At 39.1% G+C, this 20,799-nt stretch overlaps 1 protein-coding gene across 1 annotated transcript in view; it reads right to left on the bottom strand.

Moving 5' to 3' along the window:
- Window positions 1-1,190: 1,190 nt before the first annotated feature.
- Window positions 1,191-20,799, bottom strand: part of GPR63 (G protein-coupled receptor 63) — a 50,325-nt gene continuing 30,716 nt past the window's right edge. Inside the window, exon 2 of the mRNA XM_032408215.1 lies at window positions 1,191-5,686. Coding sequence (XP_032264106.1) covers window positions 4,277-5,536 — 1,260 coding nt within the window. The 5' untranslated portion in view covers window positions 5,537-5,686 and the 3' untranslated portion in view covers window positions 1,191-4,276. The remainder of the gene's footprint in view (window positions 5,687-20,799) is intronic.

The following is a 20,799-nucleotide window of genomic DNA, read 5'->3' as shown; positions in this document are numbered from 1 at the left end:
ATTCTCTTATTGGGAGCTCTTTTCCTGGTTGTAATAATATGCACAAATAACCATACTTTTTTATTCTTGAATTACAACCCAAAATTCAAAGTGGTTTTTTTTTTCATATAGGTCATGTACTATTGTAAAATAAGTTAATTTTAATTACAAAGTACTAGTACCAATATATAGCTAAGAAATGTATTACCATTTACCTGTAATAACAAACATGTGCTTTAATATTTTTATTATTTGAAAACTGAGTCTTCAATGAAGGCAGTTTAGCAGGACTAATGTTGTGAAAATAACTTTGAATTAAGCCGTCCTTTAAACTTAAAAACCATAGTAGAATAAAATGTCAAGCAAGTAGAAATTTTTCTGTGATATATACATAAATATTTTCATGTAAACAAAAGCAAAGATTAAGAACAAATTAAATATCTTTGTCAGCAACTGAAATTATACAAAGAGTAAAAAGATTATCTTATTTTCTTCATGCTTCCTTTGAACATGACTGGCATAAGCAGAGCAATGGGAAATTCAATGAATTGTACATTCCCCTCATACTCTTCTGGAGATTATATACAGTAAAGACATCTCTCTAGAGGAAAAGAAAAACATTAGAGGAACTAGACTCTTGAAAGTCATGACTTTCAAATACTAAATGACTCCTTTTGCTCTAGTGTGAGACAACATGGCCCATCAGAATTTTGCCAGCTGAGAGAAAATACAGCTAACACTGGCGAGACCCAGCACTAACACGCGTGGCAGCAAATTAGGCACAACCATGTGTCGAGTCTCCTCTCAATGCGGATGACCCGTGCACTAGGAGATAATGAATGGCTTCCAACATTAACATTTTTGTGTAAAATAGACAATCTTAAAATGGGTATCTTTTCAACAGGAGTGCTTCTTGAAGCACCTGCTTTAGGATCAGGAACCCAGGGACTTGCTTGGGAATCAGAGTGTTCAACGAAATAGTGTGCATTCCTGGGCCCAACCCCAGCCCCTCTGGGGAACCCGGCCCTCTGTATTGTTAACAAGCACTCTGAGAAACAAATGGAGGGTTCTAGAGGGGAGGGGGGGAGGGGGATGGGCTAGCCCGGTGATGGGTATCAAGGAGGGCACGTACTGAATGGAGCACTGGGTGTTATACGAAAACAATGAATTGTGGAACACTACCTCAAAAACTAATGATGTATTGTATGGTGACTAACATAACATAATAAAATAAAATTTAAAAAAACAAGCTCCCCTGGGAATATTTAGACACAAATTCCTATTAAAATTTGAATATCACTACTCCAGACTATTGGGGATTTCTTTTGACTCTCTCTTGATCGCAGATATTTCGCGATCTCTCTCATGCCTCTTACCTATAATATGCCAGAAGGAAAATGAAAACAAAAACATTTCTGATTATGTCTGTCAGCGGCAATAATTAGTAGTGGTATTTTTCTTTCCCCCTCAAGAAAATACAGGGGAATAGGCAAAATGGGATTCTGCACCTAAATTTTTCAAAGGTACATTAGAGTACATTTTTTTTTAAAGCTTCCAAAATGTATACATAACAAACACATTCAAAATGATTTGTAAACTGCCCCCTATCAAGAGTCTCCAGTGTAAAGAGATCTGCTGTTGGGTGGCGGTGCTGAGTTCCCACTAAGGCCCTGCACAGTCTTCTCTCACAAACACAGAGCATCTCAGCAGGCACCCCGAGCTCTCGCTCTTGCCCAACAATGCACTGCCTACCAGGCAGCACAGAAGTACCCTAGGACTGCTCTTAAGAAAGGACAAAGGAAGCAAAGCTCAGTTTCAACTCCTATCACAAAAGGAGTCTCAAGACCTACTGTCAATATGGGAGATGAATACAGATCACGCTGACTTTCCTCAGAGAAAGGATAATTTCAAATAGACGTATTATTATCCGCTTGAAATCCAGTTTATATTGAAAATGGAAAGCATGATACACTTCCAGGTGCTCCTAGGTATCTACTACAGTGTTTATGTTCCATAAGATCCCTAGTGGACAAAAACAATTTTAACCTGTGAATAATATAAATTAGAAACCAAAGAGGTAGGTGACTGTCAGCAAAGGCTGATCCCAAAACAACATGCTGAGTAAGTGCTTTGAGTCCCAAAAGAGTTATTTAACTGGAAAATGAGTTCTAATACCATCACAACTGCCTTGAGAGCAGGGTTCTTCAGGTCCTTCATGATGTCATCTATCTTCCAAAGTCCTAATTCCTGATACAGTGCTATGGGCTCTTCCAACATTCAGGAGACATTCCATTTTGAGAAACAGCTAATAAGTAAACTGCAGAGAAGTAATACTGGAGACCAAAGACTGATGCTGACGTCAGCCGAGCTCTTCACAAATCTCTACTCTCACATGGAGGAAAGCACATTAGAGTTGGGCAAGATTCATCTAATCCAACTCCGTGGTTGTAAAACTGAAGAAACAGAGGCTCATTTTTCCCACTGGCTCACAAAGCACTAAAATGCTGAAAAGATGCTATAAAAATCCAAAAAGTGTTCATGTTAAGTCAGCTATTTATAAAGCCCATGATGTGGCCAAGAGACTACACTTTCAACCCTTATGACCTTAGTCTGCAGCCCCATCCCCTTCAGCTGTTTTATAAAGTGTGTCAGTGGCCACAGAGCAAGGGGACCAAAGGCTCCGGATGTACCTGGGGGGGGGGGGGGGGCAGGTCATTGGCAAGAGAAAAATAATTTGAAACCCCAGACCTGCCCTGTTAAAACTTGCTCTATGCTCGGACCAGGACTTATCTTTGCTTCTTTGTAGGAGACACACTCTTGAGCACATTCACAAACTCTAGCTCTGCTATGGGCAAGCCCTCAGGCAAGAGTGCTATTTTGCCCAGAACATTTAGAAACAGCTGGACAACTGGAAACCTCAGACCCTGAAAGGCCAAGACCCACATACAGCTGTATTGAACTTCTCCATAGTTGTCAGTCACTTATTCTGTAGACCAAAAAAAAATCACCTTATTTCCTTATAGCCTTATTTGTCTAAGATTTTTAAGTTCCACTGTAAAAGGGTGGTTGTGATTTTTTTTCTATTTTCCACACTTTTTGTAATGTTTTCACATTTTTTTGGTAATAAAAAAAAGTGAAACTACTTTTAGAAGGAAGGTTTTAGTCTAAAAAAATTAAAGATACAGAGTTCCTTCCTGACTATGAAACACTTAAACCCGAATGGTATGTCTACGTGGCACAGAAGAACAGCAGTCTCAGGATTCTGACAGACTTTCTTGGATTCCAGCTCTACCATTAACCTTGGGCAGGATTTTCATCTCTCTGAGACTTACTTTCTTCTTAAAAAAGAAAAAAAGAATACCCACCTCACAGGATGCTGTGAGGAAAAAAAATTGCACAGTGCCTGGAATATGGCAGGTGTCCAATAAATGGTAGGTCCTTCTCCCCACCGGATTCAGTGAGAATCCTTGAGTCAAAGGAAATACCACAGCCCATGCCAGCTACCTCCTCACTGCCTCCCATTTAAATTTGCAAGGATGCCCTGTCTCCTCAACTTCGCTCTGAAGAATCGCTATTGTGCTTAGAAAAATGTCTACATTTTTATGTTCTCTCCTTTAAAACTGGACATGCAGATAAAACATTTTTTAAAAACTATCTTCCTAGAAATGATAATGCAATGTTCCCTAAAGCACAACATGTCATGTATAAAAACAATTCTGAAAAACATGACTGAATTAGTTTGTACATTATTTCTTAAAGTGCACCAAAGTAAATATTAATGACCTTTAAAATGTCACTAACCGCCTTGGGTTATTTTTTTTCAATAAAAGTAAATATTTATCTACTGAGATGTGTGTGGTTTTGGCTCCAATGTGATGACAAAAAGCAGCAATGTCTTCCGGAAAAAAAAAAAAAAAATGATAAACTCAATTAAGCATACCTTAGCAGCATCCAAAACACCTACAATTCAATGTAACTGCAGGCTCAATAAAGCACAGTCTTGATTCCTGCTTCAAAAACAAAATCAATCAAAGAAACAAAACACCATCTCCCCACCCTAAATCAAGGATTTCTCTTGAACCCTGGAGGTAACATTTGTGATCATTTCCCTATTGTGTATCCTTGGTAATAGAATTATAACTAATCACCATTCTTTCTTTACACTGGGCACACACACACACACACACACACGCTCCCTATAAAAACCAATAAGGTACACTTGGAGGACCCATGTGAAAGAAAATTCAAAGTCAGATAAAGAGCAACCATCACCCCAAACATCAGGCAGTGCCAACATTCACACCACGGTCCGGTGTTCCCCACACACATAGACAGCACTGGGACGTATCCGCCGCCGCGTGTGACCAGGAAGACGTGGCAAAAACTTGAAGGACTTGGGCATCATATCCAGGCAGGCGTCATGGAATTTCTTAATCCTCCAGTAGTAAATCAGTGGGTTCAATGCAGACTTGAGGTAGCAGAGCCAGAGTAGCCAGGTGCTAATCTCAAAAAAGTTGTGCTTATAGTAAAAGTGCTTACTGAATGTGGCCACAAGGCTGTAAGTGGTGAATGGGGCCCAGCAGACGATGAAGACAGCAAACAGAATCAAAATGGTGGTGAAGGCACGCGTTTTAAAGCCCATGTCAATGCTCATCTGGAAGGGTCTCTGTAGACTCATGAGACCCAGTTTGCTGGCCTGGCTGAGACATATACCCTCGGGATAGCTGTGGATCCTCAAGGCATTGTGCCGAAGGGTGTTGAGGATGCCCATAAACGAATACAGTATCACCAGGAAGGGTAGGAAGAAAGAAACTAGAGAAATCAAAATCACATAAGCTTGGTAACCCGGGTTGGTTGTATACCCAAACACACACTGCGGGGCTCGGGAAGGGATCTGCAGGTCAGGGTTTCCTACAGCCAAAGGAAAAGCTATACAAAAGGAAGCCGCCCAAGAAACCGCAATTAGAATCTTAGCCCTATATGGATTTAGCTTATCCTGCCTCTGGACTATAATAAGGAACCTATCGATGCTAATGATGAGCAGGATGGCTACTCCCTCTATCACAAACAACCAGAAAAACATAGCAGATACCCTACAGAAGAATTTCCCAAAAATCCATCTTGTAGTTAGAATAGTTACCAAGGCAAAGGGCATGTTCAGCACTGCAAGCAACATGTCTGCAAATGCCAGGCTGGCAAGGAGGATGTTAATTGCAGAGCGCATGGCAGCTTTTTGGTAAACCATCAGGCAAACAACCAAGTTCCCAAGGAAAGACACAGACAGAATAAATATCATTATAGCAGAGAGGATGATCTGGAGAGGCAAGTTTAGGCTCTTAAAAACTGCTGGTGTTGGGGGTACAGCTGTGCCATTCACGGTCAAGGAACTCATCCCAGTAGGAGCCATCGCGTCCATGCTGTATCTGAGCAGCGGGCCAAGGCCGGGATGCTGGAATGGTGGAGGGACCGTAATGTTCACGTAAGTGTTTTCATAGACTACAAATGTTGTGTTGGTTGCCCCAGTTCGGGACGCAGTCAACACTGCGGAGAAGACCATGGTTTCAGCAGGATGGAAGGCTTGAGCAGAGATGTGGGTGGTCTTCCAGCATGTCAACACAGAGCAGCAGTATCATGTTTCATTGATGGGCTTGGAAACACATTCTGGAAAACGGACAAAGAGCTCCATCTTCCATAGCAGTCCTTTTGCCTGAAAACAAGCCCAAAACACAAAAAGCCAATGAGAAATGGGCTTTGTAAATAACATTTGACTTCTTACCTTTCATCATGAAAGACAAGTTTTTTAAACCTTGAAAAATACTTAAGTCTCTGGCCTGCTAAAATATGGTTGTTCTGTTTTATATTTGTCAACCATGACGGAATTTTCATGACATTTATATATAAAGTGAAAATGAAGAGAATCAAAAATGTATCACTGCCTCAAAAGCAAAAGTTATAACCTTCCTGGTACTTTTTCTTTGAAATTTCCAATAGCAGCATGGCCTTTCCACAGTCACTATTAATACAGATTTTAGCATCTGATTCTCCTGAAAGTACTAATATTTTTCTTAATAACTCTTTGGTACAGGTTCATATTCCATTTTTACATTAACATAAAACTATTTGGCAAAGAACACTGAAGTCAGTTTCCTATTGATTGCATTATAATCACACACTTTTGTTCTAACATCCATATAAGGAGGTACTAGGTTATTTCCTATAAAGGTCTGAAACAAATTCCTGGCTTTCTATTTTTTCATGTTTCTTCTCAGAAATCCCAACACCAACCATACTGGAGAAGTTATTCAAGAGGAGAAAAAAATTACATGTAAAAAGTCTTGGTCATATTTTCAAGAGTTTTCTTTTTCTAAAGCTCTCTTTGCTTCTCATATTCTGTCTTCTTTCCCATGCCCACCCACTTCCATCCTTTAATTTCTGATTTATATATTTTATCTTCTCAATTTCTTCTCCCTAAAACCGACTTGATTGTATGTTAGCAACTTGATAAAAGATGTCAAACAAATAACAAAGATGGGGATTCTAAAGGAGATAACCAGAAAAACATTCAGGTGTGGAGAATCTATTATAGAAAACTTTCAAAAATATTTGGTTATCTTTTTCTTTTTAAGACTTTATTTTTAAGTAGTCTCTACACCCAACATGGGGCTCACAACTCTGAGATCATGCATGCTCTACCAACTCAGCCAGCCAGGTGCCCCAAAGATATTTGGTTATCTTGCTCCAGTTTATCACCTTTCTCTTATCCTTACCCTCAACTTCTTATCAATTTCTGCAACCCTAGAATTTTCCATAAGGGACTTTCTTAATCTACTATCTTACTAATCCACTTTTGTGGCATGGGCTCTTCCTTCTTTACTGGGGAGGCAACTTCTTTAATTAGAAAGACCTCTCTTTGGATTTATGAGCAGATGCCTTTAATAAAGCTCAAAAACTGGGGGGAAAATAAATGCATGGAAGTTTAAAACAACACTGTGATTTGCTCATTATTTGAATTTAGAATTAAGTCATCAATTTTAGGGAAAATGCAAAAAAGTTCACTTACTCATTTCCTGGGGTATGAAGTGTGGAGGCATCCCATTTGCAAGACCCAAGATCTAGCACTCTAGCCAAATCACAGGCTGTCTATCATATTTGTATCTCTCTACAATCCCCTCTTCATTGTCCAGGGCTGCCTTTATGAATAAGGAGAATACTAATCTGTTTGATCAAAATATTAATTTTACTATTTACTCTCATTTTTATAGCTTAAGTTCTTTATCCCTATTAGATTTCATCCATCTTCACATGTTCACTTTGAAATGCAAAATATACTTGGAGGCCACACTAATCCAGTAATTCTCAAACTTTATTAACCACAAAGGTCCAATGGGAAGGAAGCAGTGGTAGCTGGAAAGCTTTACAACATAATCACCGTAAGTCTCTTTAAAATTACCTAAATATAAAAAATAAATAAATAAATAATAAAATTATCTAAATATACATACAAATAAGAATAAAGACTTTGCTTGCTACATAAATCAGTTTCAATACAAGTCTATCTCTAAAGAAAAATTATAAATAGGCAAATGTGTACCTTAAGCCTAATGTAATAGTTCTAATTGTACTTGACCAAGTAAAACAAACATATCTCCATCCTGAAGTAGTACATGCTTTATAATTTATTTTTTCTCACTGAGATATAATTGACATTGTAACTTTATTTAGTTTCATTTGTACAACATATTCAATATTTATATATATTGAGAAATGATCACCACAATAAGTCTAGTTCACATCCATCACCACACGGTTACAAAAAAATTTTTTTCTTGTGATGAGAATTTTTAAGATCTACTCTCTTAACAACTTTCATATATGTAATACAGTATTATTAACTATCGTCACCATGCTATACATTTTATCCCCATGACTTATTTAGTTTATAACTGGAAGTTTGTACCTTTGGACCCCCTTCACTCATTTCATTCATTTCCACCCCCTGCCTCTGGCAACCACCAATCTCTTGTTCTCTTGTATCTATGAGCTTGGGCTTTTTCTTATTTTTTGCTTGTTGTTTTAGAGTCCACACATAAGACAGATCATACAGTATTTGTCTTTGACTTATTTCACTTAGTATAATGCCCTCAAGGTCCATCCATGTTGTTGTAAATGGCAAGATTGCATTCTTTTTATGAATATCCCATTGTGTATATATACCACAATTTCTTTATCCATTAATGCATCAATGGACACTTAAGTTGTTTCCATATCTTGGCTATTGCAAATAATGCTGCAATGAACATGGGGGTGCATATATCTTTCTGAGTTAGTGTCTTTGTTTTCTTCAGATAAATACCCAAGAGCAGAATTGCTGAATATATGGCATTCTATTTTTAATTTTTTGTGGAATTTCCATACTGTTTCTATAGCGGCTGCACCAATTTAGATTTCCACCAACAACGTATGACAGTTCCTTTTTCTCCACATCCTTACCAATACTTATTTCTTGTCTTTTTCATAATAGCCATTTAACAGGTGTGAGGTGGAACCTCACCTGTTTTGATTTGCATTCCCCTGATGATAAGTGATATTGAGCATCTTTTCATTTATCTGTTGGCCATCTGTATGTCTTCTTTGGGAAAATGTCTATTCAGATCTTCTGCCCATTTTTTGTTAGGATAGTTTGTTTTTTTGCTATTGAAATTGTGGGAGTTCTTTATAAATTTGTATATTAACTCTTTATCAGATACATGATTTTTAAATATTTTCTCCCATTCAGCAGGTTGCCTTTTCATTTTGTTGATGGCCACACTTTGAAACACTTGGTTTCCTCAACCATGTTGAGGAACAAAAACAAAACCACAATTTAAAAGATACTTTTTGGGTTCTTATATAAACATATATAGTCATAATATTTCTCTGCCATCAAAGCCCCCCTTTACTATAAAAACTTCTAACTTATAATTCATTCCATTATTCACTCATCAAATATTTATTTAAGTACCTAGTATGTGCCAGGCACTAAAGAGACAGCAGTGAACAAATGGTTCGGACATCTGGTTAAAAGGGCAGACTGACCATAGACCCTGCATCTCAAAATCACACTGAAATGACAGTAAAGGGATTTTTTTAAACAAAATGTACAATCTCAAAGGACAAAGGTATGAATGAAAAACACATCAACAGATACGGAATTTTTTTTTTTTTAAGTGTCATAAGACAAAAAGCAGATGGAGTAGCTGACTGAACAGAACAGAACAGAAAACTCTTCACCCTCACTACTTCCAGGGAAATATGCTTAGAAGCAGCTGACACACCCTGTGGGGCAGCTCTGATTGGAAGGTACCAGTTCCCACAGAAAGTGTAGGTGGCACTAAAAACTGTTACACTGACTGAAAATCTATCTCCAGGGCCACGAGAGTCCCACTGCACGCCCAGGTCTCCCCTCCTCTGAGCAATCACATGAAAGCACACACACCCATTCCAGCAGCCCAAGTCTGTGGCACAGGTGAATCTGATGAGCATAAACTTGAGTGCAGGGCTGAAAACAGGGAGACTGACTGAATGTCTGTACATTCCACAGGAGAACCTAGCCTTCTTCTCTACCCTGTTCCCAAAGTGCCGGCAGCCTGACACATGCTACCCATGCAGGGCTAAAATATTCGTGTATTCCAGTAACTAAAAAGCCCTAGAGGAAAAATTTCTAGATCCTAACATTTGATGGTACCCCAAGAAAAATGCTAGTTTGGTGCCCAATCACCTTGTATACTGAAGCCCATCCACTCTCAAGCCTAACCCATGCACACAAAGCTTCTATTCAGCTTTTCAGTACCTATTAAATATAAACGGCCAATTTCTCTAATATATAGAGAATCTACAAAGGAATTAAGCAAAGGCAATTTTGTAATTAAACATTAGGGAAAAGAACCAGAATTTATAATATCAAGGAACACAGCATGCATGGACTTAATAATGCCTTTGCCCTGGTATCTATACAGTGTTCTTCATTCATTATACTCCCAGCTCACCACAATGTAAATGTAAATATTCTCTGGCCTTCTTCCTTTTCTTACTGGGAGGCGTAATAACCAAAGCAGTGCTTTGAATGCTCACAGTAACTATGTTAAAAGATCTTTCCTCCAGGACTTCTCATCAAATACTATTGTGACCTGAAGTTTCTTTTGAATTTTATATTAGACTAAATAAAAGTTTTATAGTCAAAACTTGCATTTCCAAAAAAATAAAATACAATTTGCATTTCCAAAGGAAATGGGACAGTAGCAATGTGAGAACTAGAAAATTAGCTTAGTTTGATAATACCTGCATAACAGTCCTAATGCTAAATCTAATCTAGACTAGTCTTTATTTGCTATTTGGTGGAAACTCTTAACTACATTTTTGAAATAAGAAAAACTTAAAATTCTGTGTGAATGTGTGCATACATGTATATACACACATCCCACACGTATGTGCCCACATAAAACTCACTGAGTTACGGCAGAAGTAATTGGATTTATGATTCTTTCCCTTTTCTTAAGGCATCTCCAGGAACAAACACAGAAACTGGGGTAATTAGGTTAATGACATGAGTAAAGTGTTTCATGTTTGGACTGTGCCAGAATGTCACAATTACTGGGGTGTCAGAGGCTAGAATGGGCAGTGGAGGTTGTAGTATTCTCTAGTCTTACCTGCTACTGCGGTGCTATAGATACTTGTTTTATTCTCTGCCAAGATTATATTCTCCTAGAAGGCATAGACTGATTTTATTAATCTCGTAGTTCCCTATGACTACTATGCTTTACACACAGCCCGATACACATTTGGAAAATTAAATTCATTTGCACTATGTTTTGTGAGATCAGGGAATTTCTTCTTTACTCATTTTAAATTTATATGATATATGCACATAATTTTTTAAATAACCAAATGATTTTTTTAAAAGATTTATTTATTTATTTATTTGAGAGAGAGAGAGAGAATATGTGTGCACAAGCGAGGGAAGGGCCGATGGAGAGGGAGAGAGAGAATCTCCAGCAGACTCCCCACTGAGCATGGAGCCCAAATTAGAACTCGATCTCATGACCCTGAGAGATCATGACCTGAGCCAAAACCAAGAGCTGAACGCTTAACCAACTGAGCCACCGAGGAACCCCTAAAATAATCAAATGGTTTTTTTAAATGACAGTCAAACCCTGTACCACCCTTCACTAATCCATTACCATTTTCTGAAGTAGCCATTTTTAATTATTTTAAAGGTCTTTCAAGTACTTATTCTTTATATATCTAAATAATATGAAGAAATTGCTACTTTTGATTATCAATATTATATGTTAAATCTTGACTTCCTATTAGGATAGATGAGCATTTAGATGTCACAGCACCTCCAACTTATTTCTCCTCCATACTACCAAAATCTTATTTGAAAATTCGAATTACAATAGACATTAATGTTAATATTTGCTGATAAGCCAAGAGAATATTTTCCTATCATGTATAAATTTTGGATTTCCTAGAATTAGTAATTTATTCTTATTTTCAATTTTTAAAAATAACCATCAATCATTTTTTTTACCTGTTCCACGAGATAGATTTTGTACCTACAAGTATTTTATTTTGAAAGGTCAAATTTATCAACTACATTTTTATCGTAGAGTCATAGTTTTTGTCCTCCTAACCTTCCCTGGAGCAGTTACTTTCTTTTTTTTTAAAGATTTTTTTTTTTTTTGTCAAAGAGACAGAGAGAGCACAGGCAGGGGGAGCAGCAGAGGGAGAGGGAGAAGCAGGCTCCCTGCTGAGCAAGGAGCCCGATGCGGGACTCGATCCCAGGACCCTGGGATCATGACCTGAGCCAAAGGCAGACGCTTAACGACTGAGCCACCCAGGCGTCCCTGGAGCAGTTACTTTCTGGGTCTGCTACCCAGAAGGTAGCCTGAGACATCCCTTTACCACCATCCTGGAAATCCTACTTTCTGCCTCTGGCTCTTGGCTTCCACATTTCGAAGGCCCTTTGTCTTCCACTTCACTGCTTCCTTTGTTTACTTCCTTCTTTCCCAAGAACTGTTTGTCCAATTGCTTTCAAAGGAAGAATACAATGGAGGTAACTTTTGAGTCCCTGTATGTTTTAATTAAGTCATTATTCTGTCCCTTAATTGCCTTGGTTTAAAATTATCCAATGAAAATAATTTTCTCTGAGTATTCTGAAAGTGCTCTGTGTCAGTGGTTCTCTAAGGTGTGGGTTCATAAGAATCACCTGGAGCATCTGTTAAGCTACAGATTGCTGAATCCCAACCCCTGAGTCACTAATTCTGTAGTCTGGGGTGGGTCCCAGAATTTGCATTTCTAGAAAAAGGAAAAAAGTAAATGGAGAACTTTAAATTCCAGACTCAAGGATTAGTGAAAAACCAAAAAGTTTCAGTAACCACTGTGAAAGAAACTTCTATCTGCTACAGCCCCAGACATGAGGTTTCTGAAAACTAAACCAAAGTCTAATCCTGTGGATGTCTGATCATGGTGACTCTAAGAGAGAAATAATTAGAAGCTTATCAAGTCCTACTTGATATTTATAAGCATCAAGGCTATAAAATAGAAAGTAGCAGTCCCTCAATCAATTCCCAAACTTGAGCCGGTCCACAGACCTAGAGTCCCTTGAGTAAAAGGAAGCCAGGTCCCTTTGAGGAAGGACCTTGCTACACAGCCAAAAATCTGTATTATAAATCTTCCTCCCAGTCTTCCTCAAAAAACCTGCAGCCAACTGCCAGAATGACTATACCCTGGGGAAGAGGAAATAATCAGAATTTTGTGGGATTGTCAAATATGGCTCTGAATTGACACTCATTTCTGAAGACCCAAAATGGTACCATGTTGCACCATTCAGAGTAGAGGCTTTTGGAAATCATGGAGTTTGGGCTCAGTTCCAACTCCCACTCATCCCAGAACTCATGCCATCATTATTTTCTGAAATATGGAGTTGGAACAGACATAGCAATGGGAAGATTCCCTCACTGGTTCCTTGATGTGTAAGGGCTACAGTGGTTTAAAAAATAAATAAACAAATAAATAAATAAATAAGATCAAGTACAAACTCTTAGTGCTCTCTCTACCTCTGAAAATAGTCAAAAACACTTCATTTCTGCAGAGACTGCAGAAATTAGGATCACCATCAAGGACTTGAAGGATGAAGGTGATCATTCCTAGCACATCCACATTCAACTTGCCTGTTTGGCCTTATAGAAAACAGATGGATTTTGTAGAGAGCAGATGCTGTACCAGATGTAACTTCACTGCTGGAGTAAATCAACACATTCCCCGGCATCTGGCACACAGTTATTGATCTGGCAAATTGTTATTTTTCTTCTATGTATGTGTTAGCAAAGAACACCTGAGCAGTTTGCCTCCAGCTGGCATCCTACTGTCCTATCCCAAAGCTATCAACTCTCCAGCACACTGTCATAATCTAGTCCCCAGGGACCCCACTTGTCTCTCCATTCCACAGAATGCCATGCTTTCCATTACATGCTGAGTGAACCGTAAATACTACCTGTTCTACAAACTTTGGTGAGAAACATATGTGCTTGAGGGTGGGGAGGATTCCTACAAAACTTCAAAGGCCTGCCATCTTTGTACATTTTCTAGGAGTCTTATACTATGTCAAAATATCTCTTCTAAGGTGATAGCTGGCTCTCCCTATCACTAAAAAATAAGCCCACCTCTTAGTAGGCTTCTTCGAATTCTGAAGGCATCATATACCTTATATGGGTATGTTCTTCTAACCCTTCCATCAAGTAGCTTGAAAATCTGCCAGGTTTGAGTGGGACATTTGAGGTTTGAGTGGGCTGCCATGGCAGCCGCTCTGCCACTTGGGTTATACAACCCAGATCTACTGGTGTTTCACGTCTCTGTGACAGATAGGGATTCTGTGCGGCATTTGACAGGCCTGCTCTAGGTGAATTACAACACGGACCTTTAAGATTTTAGAACAAAGCTATGCAACAAGGGCACTCCACATGAATTTGGTGTTGACTGACCTTCTGAAGCCATAAAGCTGGGTGTGCACAGAGCACTTCAACCTTAAGCAGAAGTAGTATATATTGAAATCAGGCCTGGCAAATCCCAAGGGCACAGCTAGGTAACATGAGCAAGTGGCTTACATTCCCATAGCTCCTATTCTTGCTGCATTGATTCTCTCTTCAAACTTCATCTGTGGTATTCTTAAAGAGAATAAATTCTTTTCTCCTGAGTTTTGTTAGGAAGTATAATGTCAAAGAATGTCTTAAGCTTTTTGAATATAAATTAGCTTTTTAAAATTTCCCAGCATCTCTATGAGATTATTACTATTAAAATTCCCATTTTAAGGATGAGGAAACTAAACAATTACATGCCAACAAATTAGATAACTTAGAAGGAAAGGATAAATTCCTTAGAAACTACAACTTATGAAGACTGAATTATAAAGTAACAGAAAACCTGAACAGACCAATAATGAGCAAGGAGATTGAATGAGTAATCAAAAACCTCCCAACAAATTAAAGTCCAGGACTTTTTTTTTTTTAAGATTTTATTTATTTATTTGACAGAGAGCAACACAGCGAGAGAGGGAACACAAGCAGAGGGAGTAGGAGAGGGAGAAGCAGGCTCCCTGCTGAGCAGGGAGCCCGATGCGGGGCTCGATCCCAGGACCCTGGGATCATGACCTGAGCCGAAGGCAAGACGCTTAACGACTGAGCCACCCAGGCACCCCAAAGTTCAGGACTTTTTAGCCCAGGACTATGACTTCTCTGGTAAATTCTACCAAACATTTAAAGAATTAGCACCAATCCTTCTCAAACTCTGCCCAAAAACCAAAGAGAAAGGAACACTTCCAAACTCATTTACGAGGCTAACATCAACCCTGATACCCAAGCCAGACAAGGCTGTTATTTTCTTTCCTTACAATGTTCACACTACAGGGCGGTTTTGAGAATTAAATAAGATAGGTGAAAGTGGATTATAAAATAATAATCACAAACATTAAGCTAATCTATAATAGTGATACCAGACATTATTCATCATATACTCAGTGAAAAAAAAAAAACTTGCAGAATGACATACAACATAGTCCCACTATGACAGATGTATGCAGATGTGTGTATAAGTCTGTACATTATATGTACATGTACATGTATGTGTACTTGTACATACATGTATAGACACATAAACAGAGGAAGAGACACCAAACTGACAAAAAGGATTTCCTCCCTAATGTTAAAATAAGAGTGCAAAATATATTTTCCTTATTTTTTTTAAAGATTTTATTTATTTATTTGAGAGAGAGAATGAGAGAGAGAGAGCACGAGAGGGAAGAGGGTCAGAGGGAGAAGCAGACCCCCCACTGAGCAGGGAGCCCGATGCGCGACTCAATCCCGGGACTCCAGAATCATGACCTGAGCCGAAGGCAGTCGCTTAACCAACTGAGCCACCCAGGCGCCCTATATTTTCCTTATTTACTTCTGGTTTTTGTAGAGGTTTTTTTTTCACATTAAATCAATACTGATCTTTATTAGTGTGTCACCTGTTTCCTGTATAAAAGTTCTTGAGGATGCAGGCTAGAGCCTACCTTCTTTAAACCTACCAGCCCCAACACAAAGCTGTATACTCCAGTGATGCTTAAAATGCAATAACCAGGCGCCTGGGTGGCTCAGTTGGTTAAGCATCGGCCTTCGGCTCAGGTCATGATCTCAGGGTCCTGGGATCGAGCCCCGCATTGGGGTCCCTGCTCAGTGGAGAATCTGTTTCTCCCTCTCCCTCTGCCCCTCCACCCCTGCTTATATGCACTCTCTCTCTATCTCTATCTCAAATAAATAAATAAATAATCTTTAAAATGCAATAACCATTTATAGCACACTTCACCCATGGAGAAGGTGAGCAGCAAACCATCCAGACTGTGGGGCTCTATCAACAAATGGGCCCAGCACAGTACCGGACTCAAGCTTCTCATGGCTCCCACCAGAGACCTCTGACCACTCTGGGTCCCAGCTCACTGTACCCACTCTAAAGGTTGGCCTTGAGTCCAATGAGCCCAGTCTATTGGGAAGAGTCGAAGAACACCAATTAGAAACAACTACTGCTCTAGAACTCTTCTGTTCCCTAACAAGTGAAGTAAACACATAATTGGCTACTGGGAAAGACCAGGAGAGGACTCATGGAATAACCCAAGTGTTCTAGAAAATTCCTAAATGACAGAGCAGAATAGAAACAGGTGAGAATTTGAAATATTGGCCAGACTGTCTGCTTCTGTCTTGAATGAAGTATAAATCTAAAAGAAAGGGAAAAAAAAACTTAAGAGAAAGGAGAGCTCTAGTCTTGACTTACTGAGCATCTCTCTCCCATTCTGGTACAGAGGCTGTGCTAGAGAAAAGGTCTCACACCACTGTACTTTTCTGATACTTGCCACCCTCTTAGCCAAAAAATAATTTCACTTGGCCCCAAAGCCTTCTACTCTTCAACCCTACCTTTCCTCTCATTCGAGAAAATAATTAAATGGAAAACAGGGAGGAAAGAAATGATATATCACACATGAATCCATATTCTTTGCCTTTATTAGACTCTGACTACACATCTGGAGATACCCATTAGAAAACAAGAATGGTAAACAAAGAACACACCAGTATGGAAGCAAATATTCTGAGTATACTCCTGAATTCTGTTATGAAGTAGGTGCAACCAGAAATAAAGAACCAAGCAGCTGACCCCAGAGGTAGCCCAAATTTCTACTTTATTTCATTAAAAACAAAAAGAGCAGTCACTCTCACTGGGCAACCTGCTTTACAACTAAAAAGAATAGTCCAGAGATAAATTTATACCACTATAAAAATGTCTACTTTTTTTTTTTTTTGCTGGATTCTGTTATTTTTTGGTTTATCTGTAGGTAGAGTAAAAGGAAGCTTTGAACAAACTAACCAGAAGAAAATATGCCAACAATCAAGTGGAGTGGATGGGGTAGGGGAGGGCTTATTTGAAGTTATTTTTATAAAGAAGAAAATCCTCACTGAATCAAAATTTCACTTATTTTCAAAGTGAAACCTATATGCAATAAAGCTAAAGGGAAAAAATGCTGTGTGCACATTTTAAATATGAACTATAAGCAGTGTTCTATTTATAACACTGTTCCATTCTCAATATATTTCTAATTCCAACCAGAATATTTACTACAAAAAAGAAGAATTTTTCTCACTAATGTTCAAAGGAACATTTAGTTCTTCTATGGACATTTACAAAATTAGATTAATAAGCACGAGGATTTATTTGCCTTCATGTTACTTTTCCCCACAAATACTGAGAAATTAAACTAAATGTCAGCAAGGGTCTGTTTCAAAGGAGAATATTCTAAGTGACTTCTGATGACAATTAAAACTGAAATTCAAGCAGCAAGAAAGGTCAGCATTTAATAGAAAAGTAAATTAATTATAATTACAAACTAGGAAAATATATTTTTTAAGTGGTTAATAGATTAACCTTCTGGAACCTTTCTAGAAATACATGAAGAAAAAAAATGATGAGCCCCATGGGTGACAGGTTTTGTTCATATTCCTTTTGTCTCATTTCTAATTCTTATTCCTTGGCTCACATTCCTTAGGTCATTGTTCTGCTGAGAATCTTTACCTGCCTTGAAACTATTATTGGGGAAAATGTAGGCCAATTTAATTTCATCAGCCTTTTTGAATAGTTCACAGATATGATACTTACCTACCACCGATGTTTCTCACAATGGTGGTTTGACTGTAAATTCAACATTTGGAAGGAAATACCAAGGCTTATTAAATAGTGAAACTGGAATCTTAAATCATACTGCCTAGATCTATAACTGCTTCATTAAAACTTGAATATCTCCTCTTCTCACCTATAAACTATCTGCATAGGGCAAGGGTAAAAATAAGTTTTGTTTCATCAGGGAGTATACAGCATTCAGACTGAAATCCACATGCTAATTAAAAGCAATATAGTTTCATCTGGTTTTGAAAAACACAGGTTTTAAAAAAAGACTTAAAAACTTCGTTCCTTTCTTCTGCGCCATAAGCAATCTCCCCTTTGCCCAGGGCCATTACCCCCTGACGCAGGCACCTGCTGAGTGTGTTTTAATGGCCCAAACCTGACCTCTGAAATTCCAGCCTCATGTATCCAACTGCTCCTTTAACATCACCACCTGGACATCTCAAAGACACTTCAAAGTCTGCATGTCCAATTAGATGTAGAGGGACCATCCCTCCCCACTCTAAGCTACCCCACACCAGTGTTCCCATGCTCAGTGACAATTGCCACCCATCTGGTTATACATTCCAGAAACAAGAGTCACCTTGACATCTACCTCTCTCAGCTATAACTCAGTCCTTTCCCCAAGAATGATCAATTTTGACTCCTAAATATTATTCCTATCAAGCCACTTTTCTTCACCTCCTCTGCCATCACCATCCTCGTCCAAACTACCAACAACTCTCATGAGGTAGGACTTTTTGCCTGGGTTATTCACAACTGGATTCCCAACACCTAGGACTGTGCTACCACATAGTTAGTGTTCAGTAAACACTTGCCAAATGAACAAACAGCCTCCTGCTACCACCTATCCCCATTCCCCATTCACTTTGTGAATTCTTACTCTTCCATTACTATGGAAGTCTTCTCTGGCTCCCGGACCACGCTATCCTGTTGTCTCATTTCAACATGTACTTCTCTGTGATAACACTCAGTCAGCAGTCATTTTTACAGGGATCCATCCCATCCTTTGACTCATGCCTGTGCCCAAGCCGCCATGCCCCTGCCCCAACTAGAGAGAAAATTCCATGAAAGCAGAAATGGGACATTTTTTTGTCAGCACTGTATCCTTAAACTCAGTTAAGAGCCTCCCATATAGTATACATTCAATAAAAAGCTACTGAGTCATTAACTTAAAAAATTCTGACATCATATTCATAAAGCAACGTCTCCTTTTATGCCCTGTTTATGACATCCTTCAAAGAAGAGTCTATTCTAAAGCATTGCCTTTAAAGTTCTTTACTGAACCATTTGCTGTATCTTGTCTGTTCTGGAAGCAAGCTACAGAGATGAGCATAGGAATTCATAGGGAACAGACAAAATCAAACACCTACTGGGATCTGACCCTTAGGGAAGTCTTTCTGTCCTAGGTAATGAGCCAGAGAGTTGCTATAGTCTGACTGTGTGTCTCCCCCCCCCCCCCACAAAATTCAAATGTTGAAAACCTAATGGTCCAAGGTGATAGTATTAGAAGGTGGGGCCTCTGGGATATGACTGGGTCATGATGGTGCAGCCCTCATGAATGGGATTCATACCCTTATAAAAAAGACCTAACGAAGCTCCCTTGCCATGAGAGGATACAATGAGAAGTCAGCGATCTCCAACCTGGAAGAAGGCCCCCAACCCAGCCATACTGGCACCCTGATCTTGGACTTTGAGCCTCCAGAATTATGAGAAAGAAGCCACCCAGTAAGTGGTATTTTGTTACAGCAGCCCAGACAAAGACAAGAAAAAAAAAGAGGAACACAATTATATTAAACCCATAGTCTAGAAATTATGTGAATGGAGGTATTGAGTTCATAAACTAGAAGAATATGAATCTAAGATTAAAACCTGAGCAGTACTAAAAATAAAACAGTATAGTAAAAATCAGAGCATCATAAAACTCTCAGACTATAAATGGGAAGCTAGGGAAAGAGTATAGGGTTGAGGGTAGTTGAAAAAGTGCTTTGGACTCTGTTTGCATGCCTCTCTCTATTTTCACTCCTGCCCCTGCCACCTGTACCTCCATAAATCCCTTGGACCTCAGCTGTTTGCCCAAATCCGACTCTACAGAAACCACAGAGGTTCCAGGTCCTCCAACCACTCCTCGACTCATACTACTCACCACATTATGGGACATGGGATCTGCTTCCCACTGGTTGCCCAGAGTAGCCCCTTACCCCAAATCCAAGGGTGAAGGTAAAACAATACCTCCATGGCGTAAACTTCAGCCTGGGAGACATAGAAAATGCAAAGTCATGCCCCTGAATGAGCACCAGGCCCAGAGAGAATTCTTTAAAGCCTGTCTAAAAGATAACTCACTTGATGAAGTTGTAGCCAGATCGGTAACACACCACCTTGCATGTGCTTTTCCTTCCTCCCATCTCCCTTTCCTATCCCCTCACCCTCACCGCCCTGGGATGCACTTCCCAATACAGCCTTCCATTTTGTTAGCTTTGCCTCAGGCTATGGTGTCTAGGAACCCCAGCTAAGAAACACAAAAGCACTGAAAATGAGATACCAATCTAAAACGATACTACTGCCACCACTTTTCTTCCTAATTGCAGTTAATGACCTCACCATCCATTTACTTCAACCCAAACCCTGGGAGTCAAACACGGTTTCTTCTCCTCCTTCTACCAGCACACCAAACCCACCTGCCAATTTTCCCCCCTAAGTAGTTCTTTAACTGTTTTCTCTCCTACTTACCCCCATACCATGTCTCCAATCCAGGTAGGAGCCCACTAAATGGTCTCTCTGCCTCAGTCTCATCCTCCCTTTTTATTTTAATTTCAGCGTAGTTAGCATACAGTGAAATTTCAGTTCTATAACATAGTGATTCAACAATTTTACATATTATTCAGTGCTCATCAAGATAAGTATACTCTTAATCTCCTTCACCTATTTCACCCCGCACCTACCTCCCTTCTGGAGACCATCAGATTGTTCTCTATAATTAAGAGTCTGTTTTTTGCTTTGTCTCTTTTTTTCCTTTGTTCATTTGTTTTGTTTCTTAAATCCCACATATGAATGAAATCATATGGTATTTGTCTTTCT

This window comes from Phoca vitulina, unplaced genomic scaffold, assembly GCF_004348235.1.
Source record: "Phoca vitulina isolate PV1807 unplaced genomic scaffold, GSC_HSeal_1.0 scaffold9, whole genome shotgun sequence".
Taxonomy (NCBI): Eukaryota; Metazoa; Chordata; class Mammalia; order Carnivora; family Phocidae; genus Phoca; species Phoca vitulina.
This window is presented reverse-complemented; position numbering and strand designations above follow the sequence as displayed.